The sequence below is a fragment of the Dromaius novaehollandiae genome, chromosome 4 (genome assembly GCF_036370855.1).
Source record: "Dromaius novaehollandiae isolate bDroNov1 chromosome 4, bDroNov1.hap1, whole genome shotgun sequence".
Classification (NCBI taxonomy): domain Eukaryota; kingdom Metazoa; phylum Chordata; class Aves; order Casuariiformes; family Dromaiidae; genus Dromaius; species Dromaius novaehollandiae.
This window is the reverse complement of record NC_088101.1, coordinates 5,848,021-5,861,455: the sequence shown is the minus strand read 5'-3', so window position 1 is coordinate 5,861,455 and position 13,435 is coordinate 5,848,021. Positions and strand designations below refer to the sequence as shown.

The following is a 13,435-nucleotide window of genomic DNA, read 5'->3' as shown; positions in this document are numbered from 1 at the left end:
AAACAATTTATCTATCTTCTTTCTTTTCTTCTTTTAAAAAAAAAAAAAAAAAAAAAAGACACAACCAAAATTCAAGCAATTAGAAAGCTGGTTCCTGCAGATATTGAAATGTATCTCATCAGGATGACTATTGCAATATTGGAGAAAGAGGATGGAAGTAGGCCTCGGGATGGTTCAAGCAACAAAAGGACCCTGGCGTGGTCAGGCAGGCATCAAGAAAAAATGGGAGCAGATGAAGCAAGCAGGGAAAACACTTTGGGGACTGAAACAAAGGTTAGTAAGAGCAGCTATAAAACTGGTTTTGTAAAAAGCATGTTCTGCCTTTGTACGAACAGGCTGAAAGCACTTTATGTTGCTGGCATTTGCAGAAGAGTACTTAGTGTTTCCGTCTTCCTGTTCTGCTTTTCCTGCAGCTCTGAGCAAGACTGCCTCACTTTCTTTGAGCAAAGCTCAGGCCAGAACCAGAGGGTTCCCCTTGCAAACTATTGAACTAAGATGGCAGATGCTGCCCCTGTGCAGACATACTAAATGGACCACAGCTAGGCACTTGGGCTGAGCTGTTCCTCTGTGGCATTGTCAGCTTGTATATAGTGGGTCCTGGTCATGCAATCCAGAAAGGATCCAGATACTTAGTGGTCCACTGCCTCTGAGCATCACAACTGCGACTTAACAGTGATCCCAGAGGGTAGGGATAAACACTTTCTCTTGTCCTCCACCCCTTCAGGAAGGGGATGTGAAAAGTGCCCTAAAATTTATAGTAGCTGGGGCAGTGGAGGAAAAAGCTGAAATTCAAAGTTCTCCCCAGTATGAAAACCCTTGAAAAGCTGGACCCTTTGTAACCACAAAGTCCATGTTCTGCCCTCACCTCAGTTCCATGCATTGGTACTTTGTGGGGAAAGTGATTGCTTTTCTGCCTAGAAGGCCATAAGACTCCAGGAGAGCTCAGAAAAGTAAGAAAGCCAGTGGTGATGCCTGCCAGAATTGTCTGACAATCTTTCATGGGTGATTCTGTTGCCTCAAGACTGCTGGGCATAGCTGTGATCACAACAGAAAGCATCAAGCTGCAAGTCCGGGTGACCCAGAGGAAATCTCTATTCAGAGCAGAAAATGAAGAGCTCTTAATTGCTGTTTGAGGAAGGCTAAGCTGGCCTTCTGAGCTTCAAGCTGGCCTCTGAATATCCCACCCATCTCCCAAGTCCTAGCTCAGCACTTTATTCAAAAGGCCACCCTGCACTGAGTAGCTCATGATGGGATTGCTAAAAAGAAATTCCAAACTATGAATCCTTTTGCTGCCTGTGCCAGGATTTAATGTCTGTTATTTACAGGGGTTTGGGTGTGAGTTTTTCAACTTGGATTCAAATAACTTTTCAAAACTTGCCATTTTGCCAAATTGATTTTCTTGCCTCCCTGATCCCTTTTTTGGTTTCAAAATGTCCATATTTGAACTTTCTTTTTCCTAAAGTTGACCCCCTGGCAGCTCAATTGCTTGAGCTATAATTACACTTCTGTTTTTTCTGTTATGGTTAGCTGCTGCAGCTAATAACACGAATGATATGCTATTAAAAGTCAAATTAATATTATAAAAATGAGTAGACTGGGAATCCAAAAGCTAATTCAGATAGTCTTCACTGACTTTCATCTCCTTCAGAAGATATCCTCCTTCTAATAACTCCCTGTAGCAAACAGCCTTGAAAGTTGCTAATGAATGTTCTCAGATTTTTACAGCTTTCCTTACTGCTGCTTTTACAGGGTAACTTGATCAAGCCTACACTGAAGGAAGGAGTTGAAAAAAACCATCCGCAAGTGGTGCCCTCAGCTTTGGTAAATAGGTGTTCTTCCTGTAACAACACATGCAATACACTTTCCATTAGCAATGCTTTAAGAAAGACTGAGATGCGTAGTTGATCTAAAACTTCAGCTTTGGTTGTTCTGAAAAGCTGACGATTTGAAACTTTGCCCCATTGCATGCTAGGCAACAGGTCTTACATAAGAGCTTAGAGAAATCAATATATCTGTGCCCATTACTCCATTCTTAACTAATCCCTTTGCTGGAAAAACACATCTGAAAACAGCATTTCTGAGTTAAAAGCAAGTATTTCAAGTTCTCAGAGCCACTGAGATGGAGGAAGTGTCGTCCACTACGGAAGGTGCTCAAGTACAAGTTCCAGTTCCCTTCTTTATGAAATAAATGCACCTCACGTGCTCATGTCTTACTGGGTGAAATGGATAAGAAATACTAGTCATCTTGTGAAGCGGAGGTGTTGGATCTCCTTTCTGAATTACAGATTAATTTGCTTTAAAAATAACTTTCAATTTAATTTAGTTATACAGATTGCAGTCTTAATGCAGTGATAAATATAACAGCTTGCTTTATTACTCTCCTATGGAAAGCCTGTACAGAGCATGGATGACAACCAGCCTGGTAATAGTAAAGAAGGTGCAGCAGGTGGTCAGATGTCCATTACATTGGCGTCTTGGAAACAGTCTGCCCTCAGTCCAGATGAGGAGGAACTGTTTCCTGACTGCCAGCCAAAGGTGAGATTGCCTGTAGCTTTGTGCTCTGAATAGAGTACAGATCTGATGATTTGGATGTTGATCTTAAACCAAAATCCCAGCTTGTATTTCAGTTCTTTCCTGTGCCTAAAACCTTGACAGAAAGGCCTGGCCTGAATTGCCAACCAGCTTCTTTTGTTAATGTTTGATGTAATGACAGCTTCTGCTTTTCTGTTGTTCTTGCTTGTGTCTGAATATACCACTTCAGAAAATTTCTTCCCCAGTAGATCTTGTCAGCCCTCTGGTGGAAGAGGTTTCCAGTGCTTAGAGAATGGTTGGCTAGGTTTTCTCTTTCACATAGAAGGTGGTGTGAGATTGCACGTTGACCACATTAAGGATTTTTGCACTGGTGTTGTATGAAAAGAAATCTCATAAGCATGTATGTTGTGCTTGTCTAAAAGGAGCTTGTATTGCTCTGAGCAGCACCGCTCCTGGTACTACTTGCCTTGACGCCCAGTTTGAAGCTGGGATACTGATGCAAGTGCAAAACCTAATGCAGACAAACCATCATGCAATCTGGCCTGTTTATCAACAGACATCTGTGATTGAAGTTGTTGGGTCTGTGTAATTCTTTGAACACCACAGCAGCTATTTGATCTGAACCACTACTCATTTCAGATGACCATCTATGTTCAGCTCTATGTTAATGAATCCATTGACGCTTTCCTGGGCAGAGATGCTGCTTCAGTGTAGCTTCTATCTTCACCAGTGGTAGTAACATAATAGAAGATGCCCCCAGTTCTGGAAACCAGATGTAACCCTAGTTGTAAACCTCACCCCAGGCCTCGTTTTGTTCTGTGGCTATTGAATTGTGAAAATTAGGTCTTGGAATACATGCCTTTTCAGCAAGCTCAACTGAGTTTCAACTCCTGCAAATCTTTCCTTATTCATATGCTGGTCATAGCTTGAAAGAGTATCCAGAACGTCTGTTCTGAGTAAAGCCCTTTTGTTCTGAACCAGGAACAAAGCGTAATCAGCATAATAGTCTGTGCATGCCTCCTGCTTCAACCTGAGCTTTGGCTGGGAGCCTTTCTGCACACACCTCTGCTGCAGGAACTGTATCAACCTCTCTCCCCTCTTGAGATCAGGCCTCCTGTTGCGTTTCCTTGCGGCAGCTTGCCAGCAGTCTTGTTCACCTCAGCCTGAGGAAGGATAGGCTTCAAGGAGATGGGGTCTTGCATTATTTAAACACTGATGGCTGAAGGGTTGGCAGAAATTTACCTTCCATTTGTAAGCTCTTACTGGAATGAATGACTTTGTATTGCCATAGCTGTTACAACCACAGTGAAAACAATAGATGCAGCAGTCAGAGAATGTGGTATGTTCAGCCTTGCCTTGGGGGGGTATATACTACTTGTGAGTTTGGCTGGGCTGCTTATGTTTGTAGGGAGAGCGATACAAGAGTACCTCACACAATCAGTTAGAGGCACTCACTGTTACCTCTGTGGGTGTTTGCTGGGTATCCAAGTTCGTGGTCTCTTCTTCCTCCCCCTGCCCCCGGCATCTGAGCTCTTTCAGAGGTTAGGTTCAGTATCTGCTGTTCTTGCCTTTGCTATTGTGACAGGTATGGGGGGTTTTGTGGTGTTTTCTGTTTTCTTTTTGGTTGGTTGGTGCGTTTAAGGCAATTCCTGAAGGTTTCAGTAACAAAAAGTATGCTAGTAAGGTGGGTGGGTTTTTTTTTATTTTTTTCCTTCAAGTTAAATGTTTCTAAGGCTTGGTTCTTTTTGCTAGTGTTGTGTGATTCTTGTTCATTGAACTACTTGAAAAAGGTATTGCATTTAAGTGAGTGACAAGCCTTCCAGGAATGCTGTGGACACCTAAATTTCTCCTGATGAGCATGGCTTTGAGCATAGAACTAAATAGGTTACAGTCAGACTGTTTAAACTTTCTTTTGCACGTGCAAGTATGTGTGTGTATTTTTTATCTATCTATCTATATATGTAAAAAAATGTTTTTTTCTTCCAGACTTCAAGCCTCCCTTCTAAGAGAAAGGTGCCAGAGTGGTTTGGAACCTCAGGGGCAACTATTTTATCCGTTGAGAAGAGTAAGAAACTGAAAGCAGAAACAAGAAGAGGACTTTTTAACTGACTGTGGTCACAAAGGCTTTTTGTTGTCTTCCTCCCCAACCCCCCCTGCTCTCCCCTCCCCTCCACTATAGCAAGCCTTCTGGCTAAGGTGTACTAAATAATGGACGCAGTACTTGAATTTCTAAATGAATTTCCTGTGTGTTTAAAGAAGACACAGTGCTTCCCAGCTTGCTCATTCTTTTTTGAGCTCATCTTCCTTGCGAGAACCACTATTCCCTTGAACTCGGAAGTACGTTTAAGCTTTTCACTGTGTGAAATTTCTTGTCGAAAGACTTTGGAATAAAAAATAGTTAAAAATAATTTTAAAAAAGCCAGGCGTGGCTTGAGTCCCTTTTGTGCTGGAGCGGCCGCCTGTTTTGTGCACGGCGGGCTTCCAGCTGCCGCTCCCCCGGCTTGCGGAAAAGCGGCGGGCTGCGGGCCGTTACGGGGTGTAGCCAGCGCGTCGCCACGGCAACAGTGGCTGCGCTTCCGGGGCGGGGCGGCGGCGCGGGGGCTGCCGGGAGGGCGGCATGGCCCCATAGGCGGAGGCGGCAGGGCTGGGGCTGCGCTCGCGCTCGGCCGTGCAGGTGAGCGCGCGGGAGGCCGTTGACGGGAAGGGCATGACCATTAGGGGAGGGGCGCGCGTGCCTCAGTTACCTCGGAGCCGGTGGCGGGGGCTGGTGACGCTCCGCGCAGCGTTGTTTGCGGCCTCGGTCCGCGGCCCGGTGCGAGGCGGCGGAGGATTGCCGGTGTGGCTGGGACACCGGGCCGGCGGCGGGGGCTCTGTGCTGGGAGGTTTCGGGCCGCGGCGGGAAAGCTGCGCGGCGGCCTCCGCCGCTCCCTTTCCTGCGCGTGGGAAGGGGGGTGTGCGCCGCTGAACTGGACTCCTTCCCGGTATGAGGGCGGCCGGTCGTGCTGCCGCCGAAGTTTTTTCATTTCAGTAACTTTACAGTTTTGACAACAAAAAAACTGTAACAAACAGATTTGACAAAAAAGATGGAAGCTCAGTGTTAAGCAAGTAGGCTTTGCATGTATTTTTGGAAATGTACACGAAGTTGAGTACTGATTCAGAAAGTATATTCTATGGTCTAAGTGTCTCGTTTGGAAAGAGAGTAGTGTTTTGACACTTAAATTCCCATAAACGTCAGTTTCTTAAGAGTTGGTGAAGGGAAAAAGAAGGAAAAAGACTAAAAGTAAACAACTTTATAATTAGATGTCTATACTTCTAACTGTTTTATTAACTCTATCTAATCTTTATTTCTTTTAACAGAATTATGGATCCAAGCTTGCTCAGAGAGCGAGAGCTATTCAAAAAGCGTGCCCTCTCCACACCAGCAGTAGAAAAACGTCCAGCGCCATCTTCCGACTCCTCATCTTCGAAGAAGAAGAAGACAAAGGTAGAACAAGGCAGCTCGTCAAGCTCAAAACAAAACACAGGTTGGTGAAAATGTCTTGCTTAACAGATGTTTTACATTTTCTGCTGTCTGCCTCTGAGTTCTAACTTACTAGCATGAATCAGTCTGTCAATTCTGGTAGCAGCTGTGATCTTTCTTGCTCTTAAATTCTCACTTCTTAATAAGAAATTCATTTGCACAATATGAAAAACAAATCCTTATTATCACATATACAGGTCAGGCCTTGTCCTGTGGCTTGCAGGCTGTTAGTGAGTTGGAAGAAGGGTTACTGCCAAAACATTACTTCAGATGAAGCTGGGCTTTGGTTTGTGAATATCAATAAACACTAGACCCCACTAGATAAGTAGTAACAGTTGCACCCCTTTCCTTCACCCCCCCCCCCCAAAAAATCTGGTAAGAGAGAGCTTAAAACTCTGTAAACTGAAAGTCATGGACTGTCACAAGATGTAATTTTTGTCCTACTTGACATACTGTGATTAGTAGTTATTCTTGTTTTACCTCAGAAAAGTCTTCATTCACAAATGCCAGGACTTCTGCAGGTTTCTGTCTGCATCAGTTAGGAGTTTGATTGTTTCCCTAGGATGGTGATGCTGACAACGTATGTCTCAGTACCAAATAAGCGACTAATACAACAGCACTAAAATAGCATGAGTAAATGAGAAGTGCAGCAGTTGGAGCAGTAGGAAAACGATTTGTGTATGCACGGCAGTGTGCTCTATATCTGCTGTTACTGTGCGAGAAGATCAACTTGGAGGTCTTGTGACTAGTTCTCTGAAAACAGTGTTTTCTGATAAGGCAAAAACTGTAAAAGGCAAATCAAAAGTCAGGAATTATTAAAACAGAAAACATGCTGCTGTGTGTGTCCATTGCATGCTCATATCTTGAATACTGTGTGCAGCTCTTCTAAACTCAAAAAGGAAACAATAGAACTAAAAGTAGCAGAGAAAAATGTCAAGGACAATGGGAGGAGTGGAGCAGCTTCTCCACTCCTGAAGAAAGAGTAAGGAGGTTATGTACCTTTGGCTTTTCACAGCACTTAGGCCACCAAATAAAGTTTTCAGCCAGGCACTTTAAAATAAATGAAGATACTTTTCTGTCCAGCCCTGGCAGAAGGGCTCATTTTTGGAGCATGTCATTTGATACCGAAAAATATAAACAAGCTCAAAAACTCCTTCAGGAGAAAAGGAATGGAGGCAGGTGTTTCTCCGTATGCGTATGGGATCTAACACGGAGCTGCCGTTCTCTTTTTGCTACTGCCAGTGATAGTTTGGAGGTCTGTGCCCTCTGGTGTTCTGGGCAAGGCTCCTGTGTACCTAGTGCAACAGGAAGCTGTTCTGTCTTGATGGCGCTGTCCTGGTACCAAAGCCACTTGCCCTCGTTGCTCTGACTGAGGCTGTTCCTGGACTCTAGGCTCCTAAGAGGATTGTATTCTACCTTAGGCAAGAGCATGCGGATTTCCACAACCGCTGTATGCTTTGTTTTGCAACCCGGACACTGCCCCACCAGAGAGGCCAGGTTTCCCTCAGCCACTTTGCCACACTGCCATCTACTAGTAGAATCAAATCGTATATGGAATATCCTAAACTGTTTATCCTGGCCAAGAGGGTTTTTCAGGGAAAAAGGGATGGGGAGGCAGGAAGAAGGCAGACAGTTCAAATGTAACTGGTGTGGAGGATTTGAGTAGGTATGTGGCCAACCAGCAAGGTAGATGAAGAAAATGTAACTTCTTTTCTGTGATTTTGTGGGCTGTGTATTTCTGTGGGTGCTTTTGCAGTCGTAAAATAATTAGCTTAACACAAATAAGATCATGTGGCTATGAGGAAACAGGTTTTATTTTTTATGCTGCTGGCTTCATTTCGGATAATTTCAGAAAGGTTTCAGGGTTTATATAATGTTTTGTGTGGAATGAGTTCAGTTTCCTTTTGGTTTTCTCCTTTTGAGTTTCCCTGAAGAGTATATACTACTACAGAAGAAGCAAGGATGAAAAAAAAATAACAGAGAATGAGTGAACCAAATTTCTCCTTAGGAATGGTTTCAGAACAAGTGTCGAGATTAACTGTGGGCATCACAAGGTGACTTGCATTGCTTGTGGCAGTTTTACCCATTCTGTAGATGGATAGAGGTCTTGAATAATTACCAGAGTCACATGTTGGAGCTGATTTCAAACTTTGGAATCTCAGTTCAATTGTTTGCCAAAGTCCTTTAGTTCAAACCCTGCTTTTTCTTCGAATCACCAGATTGTTAGGCGTGTGTAAGGATATGCATGTGGTAAAGATTGGTCTTGGGGAAACAGAGTAAAAATGGCTATTAAAGAATCCCCCCTTGAGATCTGTGACGATCGTAACTAATGTCCCAGTGATTGCATGTTAGCATTTGTAGTCCTTGGGTCTGTAGAGCCTGCAGGTTCCTCATCATTCTGTGATTCTATGACTCATAGAACCTGCCCTGGTCTTTTTGGAGGAGGAGGGGCATTGAGATCACACTAATCTTCAAATGACCGTATGGCTAATCTGCCTGGTGTATGGAGATTTTTTTGTAACTTTCCAAATGAGGATAGTTATTACAAAGCCAAAAAAATCAGAATTGCTTTGCTTACTCAGTTCAGTTCGGAAGAGTAACTGGAAAATAAAGGAAATGGGTCGTATATGTTTGTTTATTGATCAATAGTAAGGTGTGATTATGGCCTCAGTCTTTAAATAAAAGACCTTTGTCTTGGTGATCCAGGCCAACCTTGTTCAAGAGCTGAAATCTCCAGGATTGTGTTTGACAGTTTTGCTTCTCTGGCATAGTTTGTGTGCGGGAAAGAACTGAGGGCCCAGGGCTGTGCAAGACATCTTTTTGTCTTCCATTCCTTGTGCAGGCACCCAGCCTCCTCTACAGATGTGTAAATATGTAGCTGAAATGAGTCCCAAGAGTCTTCACTGTGTGTGCTTCTCAGGGGGGGTGTAAGAATGTGATGCAAGTGTAACAAAGGCTAGCTGTCTTACTTCATGCATGCTGCCCTCTTGTGTGCAGTGAGGATACATGTTCTGTGTAGAAACACCGTAAGTGGAAAACAATCCTGTTGCTATTTGGAATGTTCACTTTCAGGAAACAGGCATGTTAATTCAGTATGTCCTAATGACTACTTTTGCCTCTCTTAAGCAAGACACCAATATTTCAGGGTTGACCTTGTCAAATACAGCAGAGGGCAGTGAGGTATCTTCCTAGTGTCCTCTGATAGCAGAAGACATTCGCATCACTAACATGTTCATCACATATCTTGGCATGAGTCTTAAATTGTCTTTTATCTGTGACACCAGCTTCCATTAACTGTGTTTACGGTTTGATTTTAGCTAAAAGCATTCTCTGCATGTGGGACTGGTACTAGTGACAGTTAACCGCTGTGTGGCTGAGATGAATGTTTGTGGTGGTGGTTGTCTCATTTTGTGATTGAAGGAGTAAGATTCCCTCTCCAGACGCATCACTGGAGTAGCTGTTTGTGTAGCAATGGCTTGGGTACCTTGTGACTCTATCTCATCAACCAAGGAAAGCATGAGTCAAAATCGCAAGTCTTTTGGTGTGTCCAGATCTTCTGGAGCTTGAGCATATTGAACCTGAGAGAAGGCATTTCTCAGAAGAAGTAAGAGATAATTACAGGTACTGACCATAGTGCAAAAGTATTTCTGACATGGATAGACTGCAAGATCAGTGTCGTAACTACTTCTGTTTGGCCGCTAGGCAGTTTTGTTTCCCTAACAACAGGAATATTATTATTTTTATACCGTTAAATACTTTGTCTTACAAACCTGTCTGGTCTGATTGGGATGTTTCTCACTGGTCTGCTTCTCTATGTGACCAGGAGCATGTGTGACTTACTGGCCAGTACTGATGGCCAGTGATTGGACAGATATGCCATTGTATTATGGTGGTTATTTGTAATTGCAAAACTTCTCGGTTTTAAAAGCTGTAGATGTGGCACAGTAATAAAAGAAAAATAATCTGGTGAGCTAGAGGTCAAAACTGATGGTCCAAGTGTAACATGGTCAATTTGCTGAGAAAGAGAGGTTTGTGTGTGAACTCTGGGATGCATTTGCAGGCTGATGGAGTATGTTGAGATTCTCTTGTGCAAAATGAAGTCACTTCTCACTGTACCTCCATCCCACCATCTGTAGCATGAGGCTTATCACGATGTGGCCTCCTTTGTGAAGTGTGTTGATGTCTACTGATGAAAACTGCATGCAAGCTGGGTGGAATTACTGTCATTAGTGTGGGAGGTCTGCAACCTGTCTGCTCGTGTTTCATGGCAAGAACTGGGTCAGCTCCAGTTCAGCTTTCAAAAGTTGAGATGTGAATGATATATCCAGCCTGTCTAATTCCCTGTAGCCAGGAGCAATGGCTAGGTAATTTGTAAAGCATAAGAGAAGATTTGTGCAATTCTGGACCCGAAGACAACAGTGGGGTGGTTGCCATAGAGGTCTTGAGGGAGAAAGATGCTCCTATTTCTTCTGGTTCATAGTGTCAGTTCTGTGTATTCTTGTGGAAATAGCAGGGTAGTCTTAAGCTAGTGTATTAGTGCTTTCAACACCCAGCAATTGATAAAAAGGTTGAATGTGAAGTCAGGGGAAAGCAGTTCTCTGGACAGCAGGGAGAAGGGGTCATACTTTAGTGCAGGAGGTTAGGAAAGACTAACATTTGGGGGATGGATTTCCTGTTGGCTTACTTTCCTCCCACCTTCCTCTTTTCCAAAAGCAAAGAACCTGGAATAAGAAGAGCTGCTGAAGGTGAGAATTCGTTCAAGCCTCTCCTATCTCTTGGGATCTCTTGCTGTCAAAGCCTCCTATCTCATAACTTTTTTTTCCTCCCCTTCTCTCTTGTAGATCTTCCTTGTCTCTGTATTATTGACCTCAGTGGGAGGACAGTGCTGCGTCTTTGCCCTGTGTATGATTAGATTGCTGAGCAATTTTATAAAACATTTTCTCCAATTAAACAACGGTTTTAAACACTTGCAGCAACATTTGTTGGTTCAGGTAAACAAATCTACTCTAGTAATTCGACGTAAACAGCAAAAGTTCATTTAAAAACAAAAATGTTTTCTTCCCCCATGGCACTGCAACAGATTGTCCTTTTGCTAAGCACTCAAAAAGCCTTCGCTAATTATTCAAGTTCACATCCGGAGATAAAATGGTAACTGTTGCTATTAATTATATTTAAGGGCCAAAAAAAAAAAAAAAAAAAAAAAGCACATGACTTGCTCATTTGTCAGGTTCAAGAGGCTTCATTGGAGATGTTAAATGTTCTTCAAGTGGTGATGATCAGACCTTCCTACACCAGTTCTGTTTCGCGCTTCCTGAAGCTGTCCATCATTGCTCTAATGGGATTGGGTTCGTTCTCCAGGTCTTTCACAGTTTTATTTTTCACACAGCAGCAACAGTCTAGCAGTTCATAGAGGAAAGCCAACACCACCAGGGAAACTACAGTAAAGATAAATATAATCAAAATAATAAAGCAGGCTGTATTCCAGTTATCATGGAAAGGGTAAATTTTTTGCACTTGAAAGCCCAAGTATTGGTAAATGGATGTAGTCTCGTTCCAGTGAGTGGTGTTGAAGGTTGCCATTCTTGAAGAGTTGTCTTATTGTATTCAGCGTCACAGATTTTTGGGCTGAAAAAGAAAAACAAAGCTGTTGAGAGCTTTTTTTTAAATGCACACACTGACGCAGTCATTCTTGAAACGAGCATTCCAGAGTAGTCAAACTTGTACATTTTGGTTCGATACTTCCTTGAGCGAACACGTACGTATCCAGCAACCTGTTTGTTGGAGGTGTGACCACTCACTGAGATTAAATTCTTCCAGTTTGGGATTAAAAATATAAAAATAAAAAAACCCAGCATCTTCTTGATCAGTGCACTAAAAATTAAAGAAAATTCTTTCTTTGCATGCAGTCTTTATTTTTTTATAAGAAGTGCATGCAAAGAAAGAATTTTAATCTCAGTGAGTGGTCACACCTCCAACAGACAGGTTGCTGGATACGTACGTGTTCGCTCAAGGAAGTATCGAACCAAAATGTACAAGTTTGACTACTCTGGAATGCTCGTTTCAAGAATGACTGCATCAGTGTGTGCTTTGTGTAGTGTAAGTTTTTGTGTAATTGAAGAGCTTTGCTCATTATTTTAAGTGTACACAGAGACAAAAAGGTTGCAAAGATAATTTTCAAGGTATGCAGTAGCTTCAATAATTTTCAACTCTTGATGTGTGGTACTTGCATGGTGCAAAGGCCTGCAGGGCTCTTTTGCCATTCCTAGAAAACAGGAGATCTGCATAGCACCTCCCCATGGGAGTGATTAGAAGAACTCGCTATATATTAATGTCAGTTGAATTTGTTTGTTTGCTTGTTTGAGTTTTTTTCCTATTTGGGAGGAAGTTTTAATTTATAAATTAAGCAAATTCTTTCTATCTTGGAGGATAGTTCCAAGGAATGAAGCTGAACTTTTCATTTGTTCTTCTAGTTCATACACATAGTCCTAGTCTCCAAAAACTCTCTTTTTTAGATTTTCCTGTTAACACAGACTAGTTAACATTGCAAAACTGTCTGACTTATGAGAGCCAGATTTCCCAAAGCGTTTATTCCTCTGTCATTCCTGCTGTTGAGTAGAAGCTTTTGCTCAAGAAATCCAGCTGCTGCTTTTAGCTGCCTGAATGGCACTGAGTACATTTGAAAATCTCATCCCATTTGTGCTGTGGTAATTAGGATAGATACAAGGAAAACCCAGCCTTTCAGCCTTCTCCACTAAACTGCAAGGTAAGGGTGTCATCTTTTGTCCAATACTGTATTTGTACCCAGCGAGACTAGAGACTGTTTTGTGGTTTGGGGGAAAGAAAAGGAAGAAGTTTGGCTACAGCAAATCTCCTTTTGGCTTGAATGGTAATCACTGTCAAGGTGCACTGTTTTGGGAAGCCCACTGCTTGAAAATGTGAAAGTAGGCTATGTCTCAGTACTCTTTGTAGTACATCTAGAGCAAAAAAAGCTTTTTTTTTTTTTTTTTTTTTTCCTGTCCCTTGATTTCTTTCTGAATTATGGATAAGTAGGGGGATGAGATGTTTGGGGTTAACTTCATCACAATTATGTGTCTAGTTTTCCCCTGCTTCCTTCTTCTCCTGGCTTTGTCTTTCAACACTTGGGCAATTTAGAGTACTTCTGTTGTACTGTCTAATGAAATAAAAAATGTCTGAGGAGCCACAGTAACTCCTGGTTACCTGGCTTAGCGTACTGGAGGACTCGTTAATAACCTCTGAATTCTCCAGGCAATTTAAAGCTGGGTATGGGCGAAGGAGATGGATCCAGATCACTGTTCATTAAGGGAGAGGTATGGAGCTTCTAAGTGACATACAGTGGTGAGCAGCACTTGACCAGCCAGCCTG

General features: G+C 42.7%; 2 protein-coding genes across 14 annotated transcripts in view; both read left to right on the top strand.

Moving 5' to 3' along the window:
* WRN (WRN RecQ like helicase) overlaps window positions 1–4,954 on the top strand; it is a 48,797-nt gene extending 43,843 nt beyond the window's left edge. For 9 of the 11 annotated variants that reach the window (XM_064510281.1, XM_064510287.1, XM_064510285.1 and 6 more), the window contains 4 exons: window positions 59–273; window positions 1,750–1,821; window positions 2,392–2,535; window positions 4,519–4,954. In XM_064510281.1, the coding sequence (XP_064366351.1) occupies window positions 59–273; window positions 1,750–1,821; window positions 2,392–2,535; window positions 4,519–4,641 (554 nt within the window). In that variant the 3' untranslated portion in view covers window positions 4,642–4,954. The remainder of the gene's footprint in view (window positions 1–58; window positions 274–1,749; window positions 1,822–2,391; window positions 2,536–4,518) is intronic. The other 2 variants (XM_064510286.1, XM_064510288.1) reach the window with 2 other exon arrangements.
* Window positions 4,955–5,084: 130 nt separating this feature from the next.
* The window catches only part of GTF2E2 (general transcription factor IIE subunit 2), a 28,917-nt gene continuing 20,566 nt past the window's right edge, over window positions 5,085–13,435 (top strand). Inside the window, exons 1-2 of one of the 3 annotated variants that reach the window (XM_026116354.2) lie at window positions 5,085–5,206; window positions 5,890–6,056. In XM_026116354.2, the coding sequence (XP_025972139.1) occupies window positions 5,894–6,056 (163 nt within the window). In that variant the 5' untranslated portion in view covers window positions 5,085–5,206; window positions 5,890–5,893. Of the gene's footprint in view, window positions 5,207–5,244; window positions 5,369–5,399; window positions 5,514–5,889; window positions 6,057–13,435 lie in introns of those variants that run through there. The other 2 variants (XM_026116355.2, XM_026116356.2) reach the window with 2 other exon arrangements.